The sequence below is a fragment of the Brassica napus genome, chromosome C7 (genome assembly GCF_020379485.1).
Source record: "Brassica napus cultivar Da-Ae chromosome C7, Da-Ae, whole genome shotgun sequence".
NCBI lineage: Eukaryota > Viridiplantae > Streptophyta > Magnoliopsida > Brassicales > Brassicaceae > Brassica > Brassica napus.
In genome coordinates this window covers 44,014,922-44,037,934 of record NC_063450.1, presented here as the reverse complement: position 1 = coordinate 44,037,934, position 23,013 = coordinate 44,014,922, and the positions used below count along the sequence as shown (strand labels likewise).

Sequence of the window (23,013 nt, the reverse complement as noted above, 5' to 3'; positions counted from 1 at the left end):
TCATCACTCTGTTATCGAAGTTCTACATCACTGTTGTGTATAGAGACACAACAATATATCACTTAAGTCAACACTAGCTTTGTCTTTGTCTGATGAAACACACATTGCAGTCAATAGAATTGATGGTGACTTGATTGGTATCGAAACCTTCAAATGTGAAGCCAGTGTGCTAACTAAGATCCATCATCCCAATTTTGTGGTTCTCCTAGGGTACTGTATCGAAGGAGAAGAGAAATTACTGGTTTCTCAGTTTATGCATCAATGCCCGTTGAGCAAACACCTCTATCACTGGTTTATCAGTCAAAAGTCATGAATTGTTTGTGAATCACATTAAACAACCAACCAAACAATGGCTAGTAGTAGTAAGCAGAAACTTTCAAGTTCCGTCTCGTATTCGTTGAGATTCTTGTAATGGTAAGTCTAACAGATCCCTCATTTTTATATTTTTTTATCATTTAAATACGTTAAAACTTTTGAAATTGTTATTCGGTCCACATCTCCTCAATATCAAAAGGTTATATACATTATCAAGTACTATCGCGTCATTTTATTTAGTTTTTCAAGATAATCATGTTTCTCAAAATCCAATCATAGGAATAAACCAGTCAAGAGATCAATTTGGGCAAGAGTTGAAACTGAATACCAAAATTCTGAGATTTTCAGCCATCAACCAAGACCAAAAAGATCTTTACAAACTCGAATGACTACAATTCTTTCAGCTGTCTCCAGATATTTACTATGTTTTATAAATTTATTGTAAATATTAATTTATTTAATCTTTTCTCATTATTTTAATTAGTTGAACCAAGCAAAGATGTTATTAGCCCAATATGTCAAATATAAGAGATGCTTTAAATTCGATGGTCTATCCTCATAGGCATGGAAAAATTTACAAATAACAACGGTAATGCACCTGGTGCATTCCAAGAAGAAGGTCGTAATATTACATAATCTCCATCATTTTCAGTTAATCCCGAGTCATCACCATCTCCAGGTATGAATTCATTTGATCTAAATATAAATTCCAAAGAAGGCACTTGTAATTTATCTTCAAGACCTATGGGTTTGAAGAAAGCAAAGAGAAAACTAAAATCTGAAGAACAATTTAAACAGTTGATGGAACAAAATGATAAAATTCTCAAAGCTATAACGAAAAGCAATTCTGAACAAAATAAAATTCAAAGACAAAAGATCGAGGTAGCAAAAATAAAAGAAAAGAATAAAATATTAATTATTCGCAGATTTGAATTCCATAACTGGAAGTAAAAAAAAAACTAAAAAAGAACAAGCTCGCACAAGTCAATCTAACGAACAAGGAGAAGGTGTCCAATACCAATATCATGGATCACAATATCGAACATCACAATATCAAGGTGATCAAACTGAAGGAGAACCATCTTAAAGAGAAGAAGTTCAAGATGAAAATCAAATGTCACTAAATCATCAAGAAGATTATACCCCGTATTATAATTATAGTGATGGAGCTGATAATAATTTTCTGGACTATTAGATTATTATGTTAGTTTATTTGATGTTTTCCAAAGTTTTTTTTTTTTTTTGCAAATTTATTTTGTTGTATGCTACAGAACGTGAGGAACAACCTAGTGTATCCTCCTCCTCCTCGGTACACTCTTGCTTCGCTACCTCAGAAACCAACAGAGCCTAACTTCACCGTAGATCATACAAGTGAGTCCCCTTAGATGTCTCAAGTAACCTATGATAATGCGTATTGCTTGGCACCATGGTTTCCTAAAACAAAAGCAATAAATATGATATTGCTTTTGGAATAAGGTGCTCTTATTGTAAAATAATACTCTCTTTTTCCGAAGATATCGTCTTGTTTATTCATGATTATTAATACGAAAATCTCTAAACCATATTTATACTCTCTTTATTGCCGACCAACTATGTAATCCACACTTATTATAATACCGGAGAAAGATTCTCTTCCCCCGGCACAAAACTTGTTTGTTACACATGCAAAATTGAAAATGGAGATACAGCAAGCCACAATCTATCTCCAAGTAAACAAACTCAGGTAGAGAAAACAAACACCACCACAAAAAATCACATGCCTATTTTTGATTCTGACCCCATGTCATATTGTTCAATCTTACTGCGGAGGGTAATAATAAGGTCACGTGCATCGTCCAAGAGCTTCCACACGTCTAGTTTCCCAACCATACTGTGACACTCTCCCAATATCTCCTCCACGCTATTATACTTCTCTATTATAACTTTCCTCCTCTGCAACACCGAAGCTGCTATCACATACAGCAACAGATCATCCGTAGGAGGAGCTTGATGCTTTATTCTACTGCTCCAAGAAGACTTCCCAACCCCAGCTCTCACCGTAGCTTGCTCCGCCCACATCACTTCCCAGAGAAACAGCGTCTGCTCCAGCGTCAGCTCTCTTCTAAACATCACAAGCACCATTCTGTAAACGAAGAAACAATCCTCCGCCTTGACTTTCTCAAGGTGCTTGTAGAGCCGCGAGTCTTTGCATTCGATGATCTTCGAGACTATGCCGAGCTGCCTCGTGATCCCAACTTCGTCGACCCTGAAGTTCTGACGAGCCTTCTTCATGAACCCCACGAAACACCAGAAGGCCTCGTGGTCTTCGGGGATGACTGTGAGTATTGGGGAGAGAAGGTCGCTCATCCCTTGGCAGTAGCCTATCTCGGGGTCGTGCAAGGCGTAGGCTTCGAGGATGGCCACGAGGCGCGCGGCGTGAAAGATCTTCCACGGTTCTAAGTGGGCGTAGTCTTTTAGACTAACCGCTGCAGCTGCGCGACGCGCTTTGGCTTGTGATACTAAGGCTTGGAATGGGGAGTATGGGAACCATTCTGTGTCGGCGCGGACGGCGTCTAGGCGGATTATACGCTGCCAAGTAACAAAATCCTCTTTGGTGCGGGATGTATTATTATATATGCTTGATGGAGAAGTACTATTGTCATCTCTCCCTTGAGTAGAAGGAAAGGCGTGAACGGAGTTGTTATCGTCTGAAGAATCTGAGTCTGAAGACTCGGAGTTCACGTGTGTTGAGCCAGTGTAGTTTATGTCAAGAGTACATGAGACGTCGTCACTCATGTACCCAATATCTTCTGTGTTTTCTTTGTCGCTAGAGAGTGACTCATCAGAGCAGGAACTGTCAGTGTCTTGCGGAAAAGACCAACCGTTATGCTTGTCTTGAGGAGGTTTATTGATCTTGTTTAACTTGAACTCGCAGCTGTCTTGTCTTTGAAGCCTTTTGCATTTCCTGCGTAGTCTCTCGTACACTTTTCTGCATTTGAAAGGTTAAGTAAATTGAAGCCACAGATGAGAAGAAAAGGAATGATCAAGCTGAGATTCATATGTTTCTCACCTTCGCTGAGTTCTTGTAGCACCTCTCTCTTCTTTGGAACTATTGAAATCACACCTGTTTGTAGGAAAGAAAATAAATAAAAGGCAAGTGAGAAGCAACATAATCAATAACATTTTAAACCAGAACTTAACCAGACAATGTCCTTGATATCAACACATGAAAAGAAACAAAGTTAACTGCCATAAGTAAAAGTGATTTGAATGTGTGTACTTACACTCCAAGAAGGAAAGGCCACACCTCTGACCGGATGCTAGGATCAATGCCCTACAAGAGAACATAAGAAAATTGAATATTCCATAAACATTTGTGAAAAACACTATCATCAAACTTCACAAAGGCTATGGGAGCTTTGACTCACTCTGCTCCTGACTTTCTTCAACAAACCAACTCCTCTCTTCCGAAGTCTACCATCAGGGGTGAAGAAGCTTTTCCACCGTTGAAGCGTGAGGGGCTTTTTCCGTTTAAACCGTGACCACGGTGATTTTAGTCGATGCCTGAATAGAAAAATTGAAATTAAACATGGAGCATAAACAAGACATGACGATAGAGCAACACTACAAGCAAGTTAGGCTCGAATCACAACAGGTTCAAGTTTGGTCCCATTAGGACAACAAAAAAAGTGTGACGAAAACCAAATCACTTTTTAAAGTAGATAAAGACAAAAAGCCTTGTAATAAAAAGCAATGCACTTTATTTTGATCAAGACTCATCTAACAAGCAATCAACCGCAAAGAGACTGACATTGATAGAGAGAGAGAGAGAGAGGGATCAAAAAGACTCACGGATTGGAGGAGGAAGAAGAAGATTTTGCAGGAGATGAAGAAGTGACAAGGACGAGAGCAGAACGCAAGTGAGTCCATGGAGAAGATGAAGACGAGGGAGAAGAGAATAATGGCGACGAAGGATTTGGAAAAGAAGACCGCGTTTGAATCCGTCGAAGAGCTTTCATCGAACCTAAGCTTGAGAACTAGCTCTTCCGCTTCTCTCTCTCTCTCTAGAAAGTTGAGATCTTTATCTTTATCTCTCTCCTTCTCTCTAAGTCAATTCAGAGTAAAGAAGAAGGAGTCTTCATGCCTCCTATTTATTTGCCTTCGTAAAGTTCAATATAGTTGAGATGTGACCCACCACGTACAGAAAATAACCGACATTTTTACATATTATTACTTTTTCTTATTTATTAAGTCATTCATCTTTTTCTTTCTACCAACACACATTGACTAAGTTCAAATTTTTGTTTATGTTCTAGATGATGTTGAAGCCTATAATAGTGATGTTTTTATTATCATCTGACTCCCATAATGATTTTTTAGATTTTTTTCTTTTTCTTTTATGACCAAATTCATTGTAAATAATACATTGTTTGATTTTTACCCATATATCTTTCCAACTATAGTCTAATTCTTTTCCTTGCCATTAATTCCTCATTCAGATTACATTGTTTAAATTTAGAAAAAATAAATTAATAAATATAATAAATGATATGAAATTCTAGTAGTCAACTAAATATACAATCTATAATACTTGTCCATATTTCCTTAAATATATTGTACTTAGTGATGATGATCATTATTTTTTCCGTTTCATTTTAATTGTCGTTGAATAATTTTAATTTTTTTTTTATCATAAGTGTCGTGCCATATTTTCAATGTGTATGTTTTCTAGTTTTCCACTTTTATCTCTATTTTTAGTTTATTAACTAATAAAGTCAAATAAAACACTTTATTAATTAGGAGTATAAAGATTTTCTTAATATACGTGAATAAACCTTAAACGATACTCCCTCAACTTTGTTTTGTAAGTCGTTTTAGAAATTTTGTTTTGGGTCAAAATAAATAAACAACTTATGATAACTATTGGCTCTATCTACCCTTAAATTTAAAGCATTTTCTAGAGTTAATAATTTTAAGGTGCATATTAAATTAACTAAGAAGAATAATAATATATACATTATCTTAACTGTCTTAAATCGTGTGAAATCCACTAAAACGACTTGCAAAACAAAATAGAGGGAATAGATAAAATGAAATGAAAAGACTAATAAATTTTTGGCCGACAAAAAAATTATGATAAATAAATATATAATTAAATATTTAAATGATTTTTAGTTTATTTTTAAAAAAAAAAACTATTTTTTATCCTTCTTTTTTATTTTCATCACCATTTCTTTTGTTTTTACTATCAGATCTCGGCTTTACACAAACTACCATCAAATTTTATATATTTATTTTCCATCTCAGACTACTCATTGTGTATCACACACTACAACTCAGTCAAAACTGGTTGAGAATAACATGGTTTTCAAACATACGATCAAATGGTTGCAGAATCCAAACAAGTTCAGATTAGATTTGCATTCAACCCCTCTCATCATCTTCTGCTTTTATTACAACAGCCTCTCCCACAACATATGGAGATAACCAGCGAGTTAACCACTCGACTAAACAACCCAAAAGGCAAACCAAACCAGAGTAGTTTACTCACATTGACAAGTTATAAAAGTCTAGAGCTTGGAAGAAGCTGGTTTATCAAGGAACCAAACAAGCTCCTCTTCAGCAGAAACCGAACCCGCAGGCACACTCCCAGTCTTGTTCAGAGCCATCTGCACAGGCTCGGCTTTCCCAGAACCGCAGACCACTAGAGCCACATGCGCAGAGGAGTTGATAACCGGGAACGTGAAGGTGATTCTCTCAGACGGAGGCTTTGGAGAGTCGGTGATGGAAGCCACCCACTTCTTGTTCTCGCTGCAGAGACCGTGTCCTGGGAATAGCGACGCCACGTGGCCGTCAGGGCCCATGCCGAGAAGCATGAGGTCGAACTTGGGGAAGCCGGTTGAGTCAGATACGCGGAGGACGTTGGTTTTGACCAAGTGTTTGAGGCATGTCTCGTAGTCATCGGCTGCTGCCTCGGCGGAGAGGGAGTCGTTGATTGCGTATACGTTGCCAGGAGGGATAGGAACCTGGTGAGAAAAGTGAAGCAAGTGTTTAGCTGCTGAGTCTTGATCATGTGAGAGAGGAAGAGTGGAATGTTTGAGTACCTTGGAGAGGAAACTATCATAAGCAAGTTTGTAGTTGCTGTCTTCGTGATGCTTGGGAACAACCCTCTCGTCCACCCAGAAGAAGTGCCACCTTGACCAATCGATTGAATCAACCTCTACTAACTTCCTGAAATGCCATTCCCATAAGCATTACTAGGTAAAGCTAGTAGTAGTGAGTCTAAATGCTAAAGCTATGTTCTTGATTTAGCCATAACTACTAAAGCAAATCTGAAAGCTCGTGGCTTTGAATCGAAAGCAGGTAATACACACAGATCAGACACATACCGGAGGGATTTGATTAAGGAGCCGCCAGAGACGACGACAGTGAAAGCGCCTCTCTCCTTGCAAAACTTGTCGGAGAGATCCGCTGTGTATTTGGCCAAATCAATCGCGAGATTCTCCTCGGTGTCGAAGATCTCCACTCTCTTCTTATTCTCCTCTTTCCCCGTTTGCGACGCCGTGGTAGCCATGCTCCTCACTTCCGACAACTTTCTCCGACTGTCACCTACTCTCCTGATAGATCCACTTCCGATCGACGAAACCGATAACAAAGGAGACGGAGTAGAAGGGGAAGAACAAGTCAGATTCTTCGGGAAGAAAGGTGAGAGAGAATCTGATCGAGATGGGAAGTTGGTGGGGGAAGAGAAGAGAATCGAGCGAAGGAAACAAGAAGAAGAAGAAGAAGCCATGGAGACAAAAAAGTGTGAGCTTTTTTATAGGTAAACTGAGTAACTTTGACTTTGCCGAGTTAGGACAAGTGGATTAATAGCCCGACCAAACAAACACACAGATGCTTTAGAGTTTGTGTGTTCTCAAACTTGGACCGAACCGGTTCGGTTATATAGATAAACCGTGTAAAAACCACAACCCAACTATTTGATCATGTTAGTTAAGTTGATAAAACCGGTTTGGTTTCAGTCTAAATCACCCTATAAAGCAACAATACCAAATCTGTTAATGAAAATATTTTGATAACAGTAGAAAAAAAAAGGTGTATGTAGTATTATTGTAAACCAAATGAGAGATCACCACTCTAAACCGGGATCAACCAATTTTTATTATTACTTTATTAGAACATAGACGAGAAATACAAACAAAGATGTTTTGATACATTCACACACATCAAATATTCAATTCAAAGTTTCTCATTTAGATTTGAGCTTCCTGAAACAAAATTTCCATAGAGCACATCTAGTACATTCTTATAGAGCACACCTAGTACATTCTTTTGTAGTTTCCAGGTGGAATTTCGTCTATTCATTTTCTTCTTTGTTATAACTAGATACATAAAATTGACGCGGGAAGAAAAAAAGTTGTAAAGTCTCTACGATATTTATTGTTAAATTGCTTCATTGCATTATTTAAACTATTTGTGTAGTTCTATTATTCACATTTTTTTATTTCTGTAAATGAAAATAAAAAGAGATTGTTTTTAATAAAAATATATTGTTTTTATTCAGGCTCAACTAACATCTATACTATTAAACCATGATTTTATTGTCCTTTTTACTTTAGTATGTCATTTTCTTTACTAACATTGCATATTTCATTAAAGACAATCAAGTAATATTAATAACACATCTATATTGGGTCATTTTTTTCGGATCCAGCCCACATCAGATATCTCTTGGGTCATTTGGGCCGATTAAAAAATCAGATCCAATTCTCACATATTTTTTTCCTTTGGGCTATTGAGTCCAAGTTCAAATAATTTTTTTTCAACCATTCTTAATTATTATTTTTTTCTTAAAATAATTTAAGCATTCATAAAAAAAATTGATTTTTTTCATTGAAAAATATATAATTTTTTTTATTAAAATATTAACTACATAATAAAATTAATTTATCAGAGTTATACCAACTTAATTCATTAAAGAAATAAAATTTAAAATTTTAAACATAAATAGTCATTTAAAATAAAATACGATAAATAAAGATAAAAAGTTTAAGACTTTTATAAAATAAAAAACAAATATATGAAAATATGACATTTACTAAATATTTGTCAATTGAAAAAAAAGAAAATAAACTCGCGAGTCTTTTATAAAATAAACCACAAATTTATAAGAATATAATATTTACTGAATATTTGTCAATTGAAAAAAAAAATAATAAATCCGCGTTTTCAAAATCTAGTAGTAATTATTAGTTGTACCCAAACAACTAAATAATAAATTACGGAGCTTATGGTTGTTGCATTTAACAATGTAGATATCTAGTCACAAGTTTCATCTCTATTTGTTAAATATAGATTCGACAAGAATTTTGATTGACAACGATCGACTTGGGGGATTGACTTGATGAGGAACATCCACACATGCACCATTTTGTTACCATTGGTGGTTTTCCTCGCCTCATCGAATATCTTTCATATTGTGACTTCTCTACAGTATTTAAGGTAATCTTTTTATCATTCATCTAATGAATAGTATGATGTATTTGTCTATTTCAGCATAATTATTATTGAATGAACATCACATAAGCCGGTTCTGGGCTAAAGTCAGGGCTTTAGGCAAAATATAAATTTTAGAAGGACACCAAAGTGTGTTAAGTTATTTTAGTGTAATGGTTTCAGACTTGTTTTCTCATCCTACTGGTGGTAGGTTTGAAGCCTCGGTATGATTATCCCCTATATATTAACTGAGAATCATTAAAAAAATTATAATCTTAAATTTGTACTAATTAAATATCAATTTAGCTTACGTGACATCTTAAGAATCAATTGAAAAAAATGGTGGTCCAAAATCCAATTACTAAAAAAATATATTAACCCAAAATATAAGAAACGTGTATTCTTTCCTTAAATAAAAAATACAGAATTACCTAATATGATTAACATATATATATATCAATTAATGATTATGAATAAAAAGATTTGATAACAATTTTTTGGATTTTTCTTCATTTTTATTTAATTTTATATTATTAAAATAAATTAAACAATCACATTAACCATATAATAAAAAAACTTAGTTTTTTCTTATATGTTACATTTTGAACTTTTTAAACTATTTTAAATTACAAAAAATGTTAAAAACCCTTTGAAAATTTTGTGATCAATGACTTAATTTTTTTTTGTTATAACAAGATACAAATGATCATAAAACCGTATTAATATTAATTTTTATATAATAGACATTCATATTAATTAATATATATATATATATATATATATATATATATATTATCATTTAAATTAAACTATGTACCATTTAAAATAAATAAATATGTTAATTTTGAAATTTGTATTGAAAGAGTATTGAGACCTTAATATTTTAATTTTGAAATTTGCATCAAAAATACCACATTGAAAATTTTGAGATTTGCACCCAAACATAAAAATATATGATAAGACGTAAAAAATATTTGTATATAAAATGTTCATCCCGCGCAAAATGTTTCATGTAATTTAATTTTGGAATTTTCACCCAAACATAAAAATATATGATAAGAAGTTTTAATAAACCAAACTCGAGACCATATTCGTTGAGCATGGAAACAGTTACGTATAAATGACAGTTTCCTTATTAAAAGAAAGAATTAAATACGATTAACTTAATATTGTATGCATAAATATCTAAAATAATTGCCTTGATACACAATTTAGTATGAGGTAAATGCGGAAAATTTATATTTAAGATTCAAAAACCGGACCAACTATCATTGTAGTATACGTTTGCAAACTATTTATGATTTAGTCATTTGAATTAAGGGTGTTCAACTCGGTAAAAACCAGACCAACTAAAACTGAACCAAATCGAAATAGAAAATTAGTTTAATTTGGTAACACCATATAAACTGAATAGATGTTATTTCTAGAAACCGTGGTATGTAGATATGATTCAGTATATAAACCGATCAAACCATATAAACCAAATAAACTGATTAATTAAAATATTGTAGTATTGTTTTATGTAAATTACATAATATAATTATATACATGTAGTTTATTTTATTTATATGATCTTGATACTTAAGACGTTAATTTGAATAATTGACATATATGTGTCTTAAATTTAGTATATTATTAATCATTTTTCTTTTCATCTTTTTAATCTATAATAACTATAATTTATTTAACAATTATTTTTAAAATTTAAGTATAATAAAAGAAACATTATATTTAAAAATAAGAGTATTATTTAATAAATTTGATTTTTAATCATATAAAATAAGTTAACAAAATGTAGTAAAAGATAAATACAGTTTAAGTTTTTTTGGTATAAAATTGAATACACCAAAAACCGACAGTATATAAATCAAACCAAAATAAATATGATTTTAATATGGTGTCTAATTTTTATAAACCAAAATATCAAAAAGCAAAACCAAGATTATACTAAAATTGAATAAACCAAAAACCGACATTATATAAACTGAACCAAACCAAAACAGATATGATTTTAATATGGTATCCATTTTTTTATAAACCAAAATATCATTGGGATTGAACAACCCTACTTTAAATATATGATTTTTATGCATGTCTTACCCAGCGCAAAACGTGGGTCTCATCCTAGTTTTATTTTATTCTCCTCGTTTGATAATGATAATAAATACTCCCTCCGTTTCATATTAAGTGTCGTTTTAGAGAATTTTTTTCGTTACAAAATAAGTGTCGTTTTTGATTTTCAATGCAAAATTTATTAATTTTATGCTAAATTTATTTTTCTATTGGTTGAAATATGGTTAGGTGTATAAGTAATAGTGTTTTTTATAGGAAATGTACAAAATTAATTGTTTCCTTAACCGTGTGCCGAAACCTAAAACGACACTTATAATGAAACAGAGGGAGTATAATCTTAGTCCACTTACGACTGCGTATTAACTAAATAAATAAATCTTAGTCAAGGTTAGTTTCTTCCCTTTTTAATAGTTTTAATTTTTTTATTATATTAAATAAAGTGTAAAAATACAAACATAATTATCATTTATTCATTCTAACATATTTTAGTTTCATTCTTCTTACTCCTTTCTTTAAAAAAATATGTCTTTCATTGTTTACTGATTGTCGCATTTTCAGTTTTAGTGTAATTTTCTCTTCTTTATTTTTGTTTATTTTTGTAATTTTATAATATATTTTTATAAAAATTGAAATAAAAACAAATATAAAGTAACATAAGTTAAGTTAATTTTTATGTATCTTTCTGAAATTTTCAACAGTATTTTTAAAATTAAACTGTAATTTTGATGGGTTATAATTTCTTTAAATAAAAAATTGATGAATGGATTGTAGAGAAAAAATAACAATTTTCATTAATAATGTGTTGAAGTTTTTATTTTTATTCTCGAAAGAGATTAAATTTTTATTACATAAATTAAAAAGAAACAAAAGTAATTATGAGTTAGGGGAATAAAAAATTTGTGTGCTTTAGGCGCCAATTATGTCAGGACCAGCACTGCATACAAATCTTCTTTGAAAACCGCTAAACTATCTCTCTATTCATCTTGAGCTTCTTAGTTGTAACAAGACAACAAGTCATTGATATATCACTTTAGATCATTTGTATGTCACAAAACTTGCTATTGACTGACATTAAAGGCTTCAGTATAAGTTACGTATACATTTAAATAAAATCGATTGCTATTAATCCATACTTTTAAATGATAAAATAGATAGACCACATAAACCAACTACAATAGTAAAATAAGATGTATTATTGCAAATCAAATGAGAGATCACCCTAAACCGGGATCAAATCAATTTATTATTATTACTTTATTGGAAGAACACATACAAGAGAAATACAAACAAAGTTGTTTTGCAAGATTCAACCGAACCAACTCGATCTGACATTATTACATCCGATCATAAATTTTTATTTGAAAACGTAAGATGAAATAGATGCAAAATAAAATTAAACCGAAGTGAACTGAATCTCAAAGGCACTCTGATGGGAGCTTGGAAGCAGCAGCTTTGTCGAGATACCAGATGGCTTGTGTATCAGCTGTGAGCCTAGCTGAAGGCAAGTTAAAATCATCTTTAAAGACCTTTGCAACCGCATCGGCTTGAGCCTCACCACAAACGGCCATGAGGTTGTAGGAAGCACAGTTGATGACTGGTAAAGTGAAGGTGATTCTCTTTGGTGGTAGTTTTGGGGAGTTGGTGATATAAGTCACCAAACTAGCCTTCTCCTTGATCTGATAATGTCCTGGGAACAAGGACGCCATGTGGCCGTCTGGACCCATCCCTAGGAGCTGGAGATCGAACTGAGGAAATCCTGAGGATTTGTATGTGCGGATGATGTTTTGGTTCACCAATCTTTTGATGCATTCCTCGTAAACTATTGCAGCGCCTTTGGCATCACCAAGGGCTGCACAGTTTTGGTCTATTGCGTAAATGTTCGAAGTTGGAATAGGAACCTACATTAGTTGTATTTAAGTATATATCAGAGCCGTCTAACACATAATGTGATGTTATAAATCTATGGAAAACAAACAATTGTATATCACAATATTTGGACTATTCTACTAACTTTTTTGTTTGTTTTAAATCTGCGTTGAATCTTTAAATCAGTGTAGCCCTCAAGTACTTTACTCACCATATTTTATAAGACAAGTGTGACACAACTAACCAACTAAGAGTGAAATAGTTCGTGGCTAAAATAAAACCTAGCTAGGGAGATCGAGATCATGTTTTGTCCCCGAATCTTTTACCACTAGGCCACTATGGTTGTCGTCCATTGACTTTTTGATTTACAAGCTATAAGCAAATGAATCCCACATGGTTATCAAGTTCCTGAAATTATATTTTCTTTGATGAATTTTGAATATATGTGTATGAATTGGGAACTAAAAATGGAGATTTATAAGTTGTTATATAAGCTGAGAAAATAAGATATTGAAATGGCGATCATAATGTTACCTCGGAGAGAAAACTGTCCAAGGTCTGTTTGTAATTACTGTCCTTATTGTCCAATGGAACAACCCTCTCGTCGACCCAGAAGACGTGCCACTTTGACCATTCAGTCTCAGCGTATTCGGGAACCAACAACTTTCTGCAAAACTTAGTTACATTAGATATTTCTGAAATATTAAACTACAAATGAATAATAAAAGATTTTATAGTACATACTTGAGCCAAAGGACGAGGTCACCACCAGAGAGAACGATGGTGAAATAGCCTCTTTTCTTGCAGAACTTTTTGGAGAGGTTGAACGTGTACTCGGCCATAGCCTTAGCTACGTCATCCTCAGTGTCAAACACCTTCTTCTCCCTCTTCGTGTTCGCTGAATAAGATGCCATATGATTCTTGCTGAAGAAAAGAAGAAGAGAAGATTTAATAACTAAAGAAGGAGAAGATATGATGATGAGAAAATGCTGCGAGTCTTGATTCTTATATAGGCAACGCGAGTCAAGGTTTCTTTATACTCGCTAATTAAAATAATCGTTATTTCACTTCTTACTCATTCACAATTAACAATATATATACAACAGAAGTACTATTACTCTACCATATTTAATATTTCAACAATCTTTAAGGTACCAAACACATCAAAAAAACGTTTATTTTGTGTTCAAAGAAAAAAAATCGTTTATTTATCAAAATTTTGGGTTTGACTTGACGTCGTGTTGTCGACCAATATAGTAATGTTATTTCAGTAGAAAAAAACATATTTTTTACGAGGGCAGAATTCGTTATAAATTCGTCGTAAACGGAGTGTTACGACGAATTAACCTCGAAATACGTTGTAAAATGTCCGTCGTAATGGAGATTTCTTCGTAAACGACTTGTTATGTTTACTACAAAATAAATTCCTCGTAAAGCGCAGGGCAAGGTTTCGTTTACCCGTAAACGAGACGTAACTTTTCGTGGTAAACTTCACGTAACTCTTTCGATGTAAAGCACACGTAAATACTTTCATTGTAAATCACTCGTAAACATTTCGATGTAAAACCCTCGTAAATCTTTCGATGTTAGTCTCTCGTAAACGTTCGATGTAGACTCCATGTAATTTTACGAGGAGTTTACATCGATTCTTATTATATTATTATTAATTAGTATATAATAAATTTAAATGTATTTAATATTCGGAATTTAAAATAATTAAAATTTTAAAACGAAATATGAAAATGAAAAACATATTTAAAAAAAAAACATTTAAAAGTCATACAATAATATTTAAATTCATAATACAAATAGAAATATAAAAAAAACTACATATTCTCGAAGTAGTCGGTGGGGTTGCTCGGCTGTTGACGGGTTGGATCGGACTCTTGCGGACCTCGTACTGGCAACCCAAGAGCGGCTCGTCTCTCACTCAACATTCTCTGCATAACCGGGTTTCCCACGGCCATCACGTCTAGCAAATCCTCAAGAGAGTCTAAACGAACCTGCTGGCTATTCATTCGAGCTTTCATCTGAGCAGTCTTTTCATCCCGTCTCGAAGTGTATGACGAAATTGCCCTTGCAACTTCGTTAATAGAGCCTATACCGACTATCCGTCCCTTCTTTTTAGGAGCCACCTATAAAATCAAAACATATATTAATATAGTTAATTAAGTTAAAATATTAAAAATAATGTAAACAAAAATTTTAAGTTGTACCTCTTCGAAGATTCTGTCGGCCTCTTCGGTGGACAATGTGACGGGTAATCCATCGGGAGACTCCTGGGTTAGTTGCGTCTCCCGTTCTTCAATCCGAGCACCCACTGCTTGGAAGAGTTTCTCAGATGCAGGATCCACAAAAACTCCATCGGATGTGGCGTGAGTCATCTTGAATAGGTCAGACAGACATGGTAAGACTCCTGTCTTCTCGAACTACAAAAAAAAAATTAATTAAATATTAAAAATTATATTAATTGAACATTTTAAAATATATATTTAAAACAAAACTTACAGTTTCTAGACGGATTCCTGCATGAGGTTTTTGTCCGGTTCTGTGAAGCATGGGCAAATGACCATCTTTATCCTTCGTCCTTCGTGAAGCCGAGCACGAATTGGACTTTTTGATCCAAGAGGGGTGCTCCCAATAGGCGATGAGGTCATCCCACACATCCTTCGTGAGCTCAGTGGGCTTTCCCTCATACCCGTAGATCTCTCACTTGTCCTTCCAATCGGAGACTGTGTTGCAGATGCGGATCTTTGCCTTTGCAATGAATTCCGTCTTCACCCTCTCGGTGATTCCCAAAGACCAATGCCACTTTTGCTGAAACACGAAAATTTTAAGAAAAATTACAATTAATAATAAATATTAAAAAATATATGTATATACTTAAAAGTGAAAATTTAATTAAATTTAAAAATCTTACCGCAAAACATTTAAACCAAGTGATCTTAACGTGATTTGGTGTCTTGCTCCAGTTCGGATATGCCCCGTCGTAGTAACCCTTAATCGTCGCCGAAACACTCCGGCTAACACGGTTGTTAGCCTCAAACCTGAAAAAAAAAAATTAACCGTTAGAAAATAAAAATAATTGAAATTTTAATGTAATAAAAATTAATAACTTACCAATAAGTTTCTCGGGTTCTAGAACATCCAAACCCTCCCCTCCAGGCTGAACAAGCAAATCCTCCACCGTATATCTCGCGAATGGAGCATATGAAGGCACACGCAAATCCGGATGAACTGCACCTTCTGGGACAGGCTGAGGTGCAGCCGCTGGAGGAGGAGGTGGAGGCATCTGCGGTGGAAGAGGAGGACTCGAAAAAACTATCTGAGAAGTCTGAGAGTCTGGAACTGCATCGGAAGACAATGGACCGGAAGAAGATGTACCGGAACCATCGCCAAACAATTGGGCATAATGAGGTGCTGCTAGTTTCCTTCTAGGAGCCATCTAAAAAAAATTAAAATAAATTTAATCAATTACGACGACATAATTAAAAAATTATTCCGTTACCTAACTAATCACCTAAACTATAGTATTCCGTCACTTAACTAATCACCTAAACTAATTACCTAACTAATCACCTAAACTAATTACCTAACTAATTAATCACCTAAACTAACTTTTAAAAAAATAGAAAAGGAAAGAGAGTGTACCTTAGAGGGAGAGGAAATGAATTTGGGAGGAATGAACGAGGCAGCCTCGTTCTCGGTGTCTCAATATATAGAAAACATTTCGTCGTAAACGCGACGTAATAATACGACGAAGTTACCAGGCCCGCGTTTTTCCATTTACGACGAAGTTACCAGGCCCGCGTTTTTCTATTTACGACGAAACTACGTCGAATCGATTTACCAAGCTTTTCCGTTTACGACGAAGTTACCAGGCCCGCGTTTTTCTGTTTACGACGAAATTACGACTCCCATGTTATGTTTACAACGATTTTACAACGCTTAACCCTAAACACCGAGAATGAAATCCCTAAACCCCTAAGTCACATATCATCTAACATCATATCTTCTTTTCTATTACTTCTTGCTCTTTCTCCAACTTAAACTCTAAAACCCCAAAACTCCAAATAAATTTTTAAAAACTTAAGAAATAAATATTATATAAAACAACATTTGTTACAACATTTGTTAAAATGAAAGGCAAAACATCACTCTAAATCGTTTTCGTTCTCATTACTATCATTACAATCATCATCATCGCTTCTCTCAAACTCGTCTTCACGTGCTTCATCTGTCGCATCTTCGGGAATATCTTCATTTTGAATTTTTGGCGGGTCGATCAAAATGATTTCATCAGTTGGTTGTTCTGGTACCTTAACTTCATTGATAGCGTCTTCTTCTTGCAAGGGCGGTTCTTCTCCAGCGACAATGCGTCCACGAGGTGTAATTTTGATAGAATCTAACCAGTTTATCCCGGAAGTTCGAAGCCGAGGATAAGGAAGGAAGCTAACTTGCTCGGCTTGTGAAGCTAAAATGAAAGGCTCAAATTTGTTGTATCTTCTCCCAAAATTGACATCCACAACACAAAATTTGTTATAAGGAACAATCGTACGTCCTCACCCCTTCTGACCACAATTGCTTTAGCTCTTCTATCAACGGTTGAAGAAAAACATCAAGAGACCGTTTTGGATGCTTCGGCCCAGGGATTAATATGGTCAAAAATCAAAATTCTTGTTCCATGCACATATCCGGCGGTAAATTGTACGGCGTAACAATGACTGGCCACAAAGAATATTGTCTACCAGACATTCCAAATGGACTAAATCCATCGGTGCCTAACCCAAGATAGACATTCCGAATATTTGTAGCAAAATATGCGTGTACCTTGTTGAATTGTTTACACGCTCTTGCGTCTGATGGATGTGCAACCTCACCATCTCTCTGGACATGTTCTGCATGCCACCTCATCGATGCAGCAGTCCTCTCAGATAGATATAATCTTTTCAATCTGTCTGTAATTGGTAGGTACCACATCCTTTGGTATGGTACCCTATTCCTCCCACGGCCTTGCGGTTTGAATCATGGTTTTTTGCAGAATCGACACTCTTCTAATTTGTCATCTTCTTTCCAGTAGATCATGCAGTTGTCGATGCAAACATCAATCATCTCCGAAGGCAACCCAAGATTATAAACCAATTTCTGAATCTCATAATAAGATTCAGCAGACACGTTGTCTTCTGGCAAATACTCTTTAAACAACTCCGCCCATGCATCCATGCAATTCTCAGGTAAATTATGATCCGTTTTAATATTCATCATCCTAGCTGTTAGAGACAATTTAGAGACACCTTCTCTACAACCAGTGTAGATTGGTTGATTTGCAACATCTAGCATTTCATAAAACCTTTTTGCATCCAAATTAGGTTCTTCTATATTTCCAATTACATCAGCTATTGTTGTAGTTGTTTCTAAAAATGCATCACTAATCATATCTTGAACTCTATCATGATCTACCATCTGCTCCTGATCTTGATGATAATTATATTCATTATGCAAATGATTCGGTTCTTCACTATGATGAGCATCCTCAAAATTATTATTACTACTACTACTAGTAGCTTCATTTCCCCCATAACCCTCTCCATGTTGATACCAAATGTAGTACTGTGGTGTAAATCCTCTGTTTACTAAATGCTTCCATACAGTTTCACTACGTGCAAATTTTGAATTCTTGCATTTCCGACAGAGGCAGAACATCTTACCGCTTTCCTGCGTGATCGGTGTACAGCCCGCCTGGTGCATGAATGTCTCTAGCCCGCTCAGAAATGCGTTCGTCACCCTCCCGTCGGAATCTTTGTGCAAATACATCCAACTCCGTAACTCGTAAATACTACCGCCACCGGCCATTTTTTTCTTAGATTTTTTTTTTGAAATTTTTTTTTTCGGATTTTTTTTTCGGATTTTTTTTCCGTTTGTGTGTTTTGAGAAGAGAGTTGTGGGAAATGACATATATATAGAGAAATTTTCGAGTTGGGTAGTTGAAATATAACAACGATTTTACAAGGAATGTTTTACATGGATTTTACATGGTTTTAGCATAATATTTACAACTACATTACGACGAATTTAGGTAAGTTAAAGCACACTGAATACACGTTTTCACCTAAATATAACGGTAACATGTTTCGTTGTAATGTCGATGTAACGATTACGACGTATGTCTCATTCTACGTACTTTCGTCGTAAACTTACATCGATTTTACGACGAAAATATTTCGTCGTAAATTTACATGGCGTTTACGACGAAATTTGGTCTCCTCGTAACTGCGTTGTAAACACCATGTAAATTTACGACGAAAAATCTTCGTTGTTATGGAAACGTTTTCTTGTAGTGTTTCAGATAGATTGATGAAAAAATCATCAAAATCAGAAGTTATATTTTTTTTTGTTTAGCCAGTTTGGTTCGTATTTGGAGTTGTTTAAGTTCATGTGTTGTTGATCCGCAAGATGAGCTGCCTAGAATCATCGTTGGAACGTGCTCTCGATTTTATTTAATTACTTTAAGAAAGTAATCAAATAGTTCAAGAGGACGATGGCTTTAAGAAAGCAATCAAATAGTTCAAGAGTACAATATGGTCTTCTTTATTAATTTAGTTATGAATTAGTTAGTACCCACGAGGAAATCAAATAAAACAAAATACTAATACCAAATGTACAACTAGAATATTGTTTTGTCTCCACTCCACGCTTACCTGCACATGACTAGACCTTATCGACACAAACGAGAGACTTGTTTAATCATTAGTATATACATAATAGATCCGCAGGTATTCTTGACCAAAAATAAAGATACGCAGGTATTTTTCTCATAATTAAACCGGCCGTTAAGGTTTGGAAATTTGGTCCATATGTATATACCAACAATCAAAAATTTGGTCCATATGTATTTATTACCTTTGAAAGCTTTTATATCAACAATCAGAAAAAAAATTTGAATACTCTGTTCTTTTAAAAATTAAAGCAACTGTAATTCATATATCCTAGGCTTTTGTACATATAGCAAATCATTTCACATAGACACGTGAGATTTTATATGTATTTAGAATGAGTGACAATGGAGAATAATTACTTGTTCCGTTCTCTAGTTCGCCATGACGCCATCCATTTCTCTAGTATACAGAAGATTTTGTTAAAATGGTTGTCCAAGTTTTTGAGCCACACAACTGATCTTCTCTACATCGAGATAATTAATGACGATAAGAAATAAAATAAATCTCTCTTCATTCATGAATTGACGAGATAGTTATTATATTCACTCTTCTAATTAGAAAATAACATTATGCTACTAAACTAGAGGTTGGTCCGCCCGGACAAGTTTATACTAAAACTATTTTATGTTAAAATATATTTTAATTTTATAAAACTTTTAAAATTTTACTTTATATTGAAATAATAAACATAATCTGTTTTTATTCTAAGATTATATTTTAAATTTTATTAAATTTTGTGGGTTTGAATTGAATAGACCATCAACATTTTTTTTTGCTACTAAAAAAATTATTAAATAAGAAAATTATGGAAAATGTAATTATTTATATTTTTCTATTTGATTTCTATTTTATTATGATATAGTTGAAGAAAATCTAAAGTAAAAATCCCAAAAAGTAGATTTTCATTCTTTCCTAATAATGAGCCGGCCCTGCCCGGATCACATTGTTATGATGATGAGTAAAACTTCTAATCATTTCTTGTGTTTCGAAAAAAAAAAAAAATCTAAGACTTAGAAAATAAGATGATTAAGCAAGAGTTAGAATAAATACACAAACACTTTAGTTTCTCTCTTCCTAACATGTTAAAAAAAATTGTCCAATCTCTCGTAATTAGTCCCAAACATGTGTTTAATTTGTGGACATGTTTCATGTTTCTAAGTTCATGGTAGTTTGATAAAAAAAAAGAAGAAAAATAGAGATAAAGAATCGAAGAAGAATAGAGTTTTGTCTCTATTAACTTGAAGTCTTAATAGTGTTATAAAAAGTGTTACAAAAATAAAATAAAAACTTGAAGTCTTAATCTCAGTGATAGTTGAGTCACCCATTTGGGCTCAACAGGATCGAATTGGCGCTCATAGAAGAAGACCGAAAGACTTCATAGCAACAGTTTCTGAGCCACCATTTGTTGTGGTTTTGAGATTAATGGAGAGCGAGTGAAACTTTGTGGGTTGGTCATTCGAGGATGATGATGATGATGATGGAGCTAATGTGCCGAGCAATGAGGACCCAACAGGGTGAGGCGCAACAGGCATGTCAGTGAGTGACGAAGCGGACATGATGTAGCTTAGTGAAGAATAAGAGCTCATGGATTGGTCAAATTTGCAGGCTGGCACAAATCCCATGTTGAGCACTTCTGTCTGCATTGCGCTGTGCCCTGCAAATGATATTATTATTGGTATCCTCTTTGTTATAACATGCATTATTGTAAACAGAAAGAAGAATTATTTTCAAAAGGCTTTGTCAGAGATCATGAGAGATCTACCCTCATAGTTGTTTCTAATGGAAGGAGAAAGAAAAAAAAGAAGTTCATTATTGACTCAAATAAATATTCTAATCTGACCATTAATTCTTTCCAAAATATTGTACTTTCTAGACATCATAGCTTCATGGCCGTAAGGTTAAAGATAATATATGCAGATGCTTGAGAAATGAGACTTACAGGACGAAGTGTGTGTCCAATATGGCTGAAAGCAACTCCCTTTGGCGGTGCTGCTTTCTGCAAGAGTTTCCGAATTAACAATCTCCAGTTCTCATAAAGTATGGACACTGATCTTGTTAAGGTAACTGGGGAGAAAATTGTTCCTTATTTGAACCTGGACCGATCTGAAAAGCAAGGCGAAGAAGAATGTAATGCTATTTGTTTTTTTTTGGGTACAAATTCAGCAGTAGCAGACATAAATGGTTGGTAGATTTAGGTAAGGAGTAGAAATGGTGATAGAATCCGGACATACCTTGATGGATACCAGCAGCTCTTTTTCCTACTCCGATATGATGGCGAGTTGACCGAACAGCCTTTCCCCAAGGCTCTGAAAATGTAACAATTTCAGCTCCTTTGAAATGGCTCTTTACATGTTGTTAACATATCATTAGAAAGGTACCTTTTTTGGGAGCCATTGCGGCGCACGGTTGTGGTGTGAGATACTCATGTCTTAACCATGGCCGCCTTTCAAAGTTGTTATAGCACATGTATTTGAGTGAAAAATCGTAGGGAGATAAGTTGTTACGGTTTTACATCAGGATCACAGATATTCTTGCTACTTGGAAGTCGAATGAGAATAACACAGTTTGATCAAATTCTGGTCACATCAAACCAACTGAGCTCGTACATAGCTCCCTCCCTAAGAAGTTCTCTGAATGTGTTAAGGCGATGGACAGATACCTAGGCTTGGATGATAGATGTATGTAGGAAGTAGAGTCATTCAAATTAGACCACAAACACGGGAAAAAATAGCAAACATGAAACAAAATAAGTTCAGCTTATACCTTATCATCTAAGAGCAGCATGTCACACCCATAAGTTCACAGCCTCTCTCCCATTTGTGAGAATGGTTCCGCTACAACAGCCGGGCTTAAATTCGGAAAGCGATAGCTGGAAAGCGTCCATTATTCTTGGAGCTATATGTCTGTATGTTGAGTGGAAAAGCAAGATGAGACTCTGAAAATCATGGATCCGGAGATCCCTTTTTATAGGTTAGAGATCGCGAAGAAGCTGAATAGGACGGTGATAGGAAATCAATAAGACGTAGTGGGTTCTAGCTTTAACTGTGAATGAATGAAAAAGTTAATTCCGACCTCTGAAGTGATTAACATCCGTTACTATCTTCGTCGTCTGCAGAGATATTAGAAATTAGGGTTGTGTCGAGACTCGAGAGGATGTCTTTCAGCGAAGGAGTTCACTGGGTCCATTAATAAAGATTGAAACATAAAATAAAAATTGGGTTATGCCCACGATAGATACAAAAGGGAAGTGTGGGCTAACTGCGTATACTGAACTTACGCTGAATGGGCCAGAAACGTGTTAAAGCCCATCGCTTAAACCATCTGTATCCAAAAGCACCAGAAACGATATTGAAGCAGGCGTTGACAGGTGTCACGAAACGCCCTTCCTCCTTTGATGACGTGGAAGAATGAGGAGAGAGCATTGTCTACTTTATTGTATAAGATGTGTTTCCAGACAACACAATAACTAATCTTTTGTTCGAACAATGTAAAACATAAATAAAGTAAATCAATATGAAAACCTATTGACAACATACCAAAACAGCTAAACTTATATTTAACCTGTTAT

At 34.5% G+C, this 23,013-nt stretch overlaps 3 protein-coding genes and 1 pseudogene across 3 annotated transcripts; 1 reads left to right on the top strand and 3 right to left on the bottom strand.

Annotated features, from left to right (window-relative positions):
• Positions 1–349: 349 nt before the first annotated feature.
• LOC125590641 lies at positions 350–1,687 on the top strand (annotated as a pseudogene).
• A 185-nt stretch (positions 1,688–1,872) lies between these two features.
• Positions 1,873–5,483, bottom strand: LOC106414071 (rab GTPase-activating protein 22). Its single transcript, XM_013854783.3, has 5 exons — positions 4,147–5,483; positions 3,723–3,858; positions 3,579–3,628; positions 3,365–3,418; positions 1,873–3,283 (listed from the first exon to the last, which is right to left on the bottom strand). Exons 1-5 carry the CDS (start codon positions 4,311–4,313, stop codon positions 2,068–2,070), a joined length of 1,623 nt encoding a protein of 540 aa, XP_013710237.2. The 5' UTR covers positions 4,314–5,483; the 3' UTR covers positions 1,873–2,067.
• A 158-nt stretch (positions 5,484–5,641) lies between these two features.
• On the bottom strand, positions 5,642–7,160 carry LOC106415823 (6-phosphogluconolactonase 3, chloroplastic). The gene is made up of 3 exons (XM_013856623.3): positions 6,684–7,160; positions 6,399–6,525; positions 5,642–6,320 (listed from the first exon to the last, which is right to left on the bottom strand). Exons 1-3 carry the CDS (start codon positions 7,085–7,087, stop codon positions 5,865–5,867), a joined length of 987 nt encoding a protein of 328 aa, XP_013712077.3. The 5' UTR covers positions 7,088–7,160; the 3' UTR covers positions 5,642–5,864.
• Positions 7,161–12,070: 4,910 nt separating this feature from the next.
• On the bottom strand, positions 12,071–13,754 carry LOC106414342 (probable 6-phosphogluconolactonase 4). Its single transcript, XM_013855012.3, has 3 exons — positions 13,474–13,754; positions 13,264–13,396; positions 12,071–12,761 (listed from the first exon to the last, which is right to left on the bottom strand). Exons 1-3 carry the CDS (start codon positions 13,641–13,643, stop codon positions 12,279–12,281), a joined length of 786 nt encoding a protein of 261 aa, XP_013710466.2. The 5' UTR covers positions 13,644–13,754; the 3' UTR covers positions 12,071–12,278.
• Positions 13,755–23,013: the final 9,259 nt, after the last annotated feature.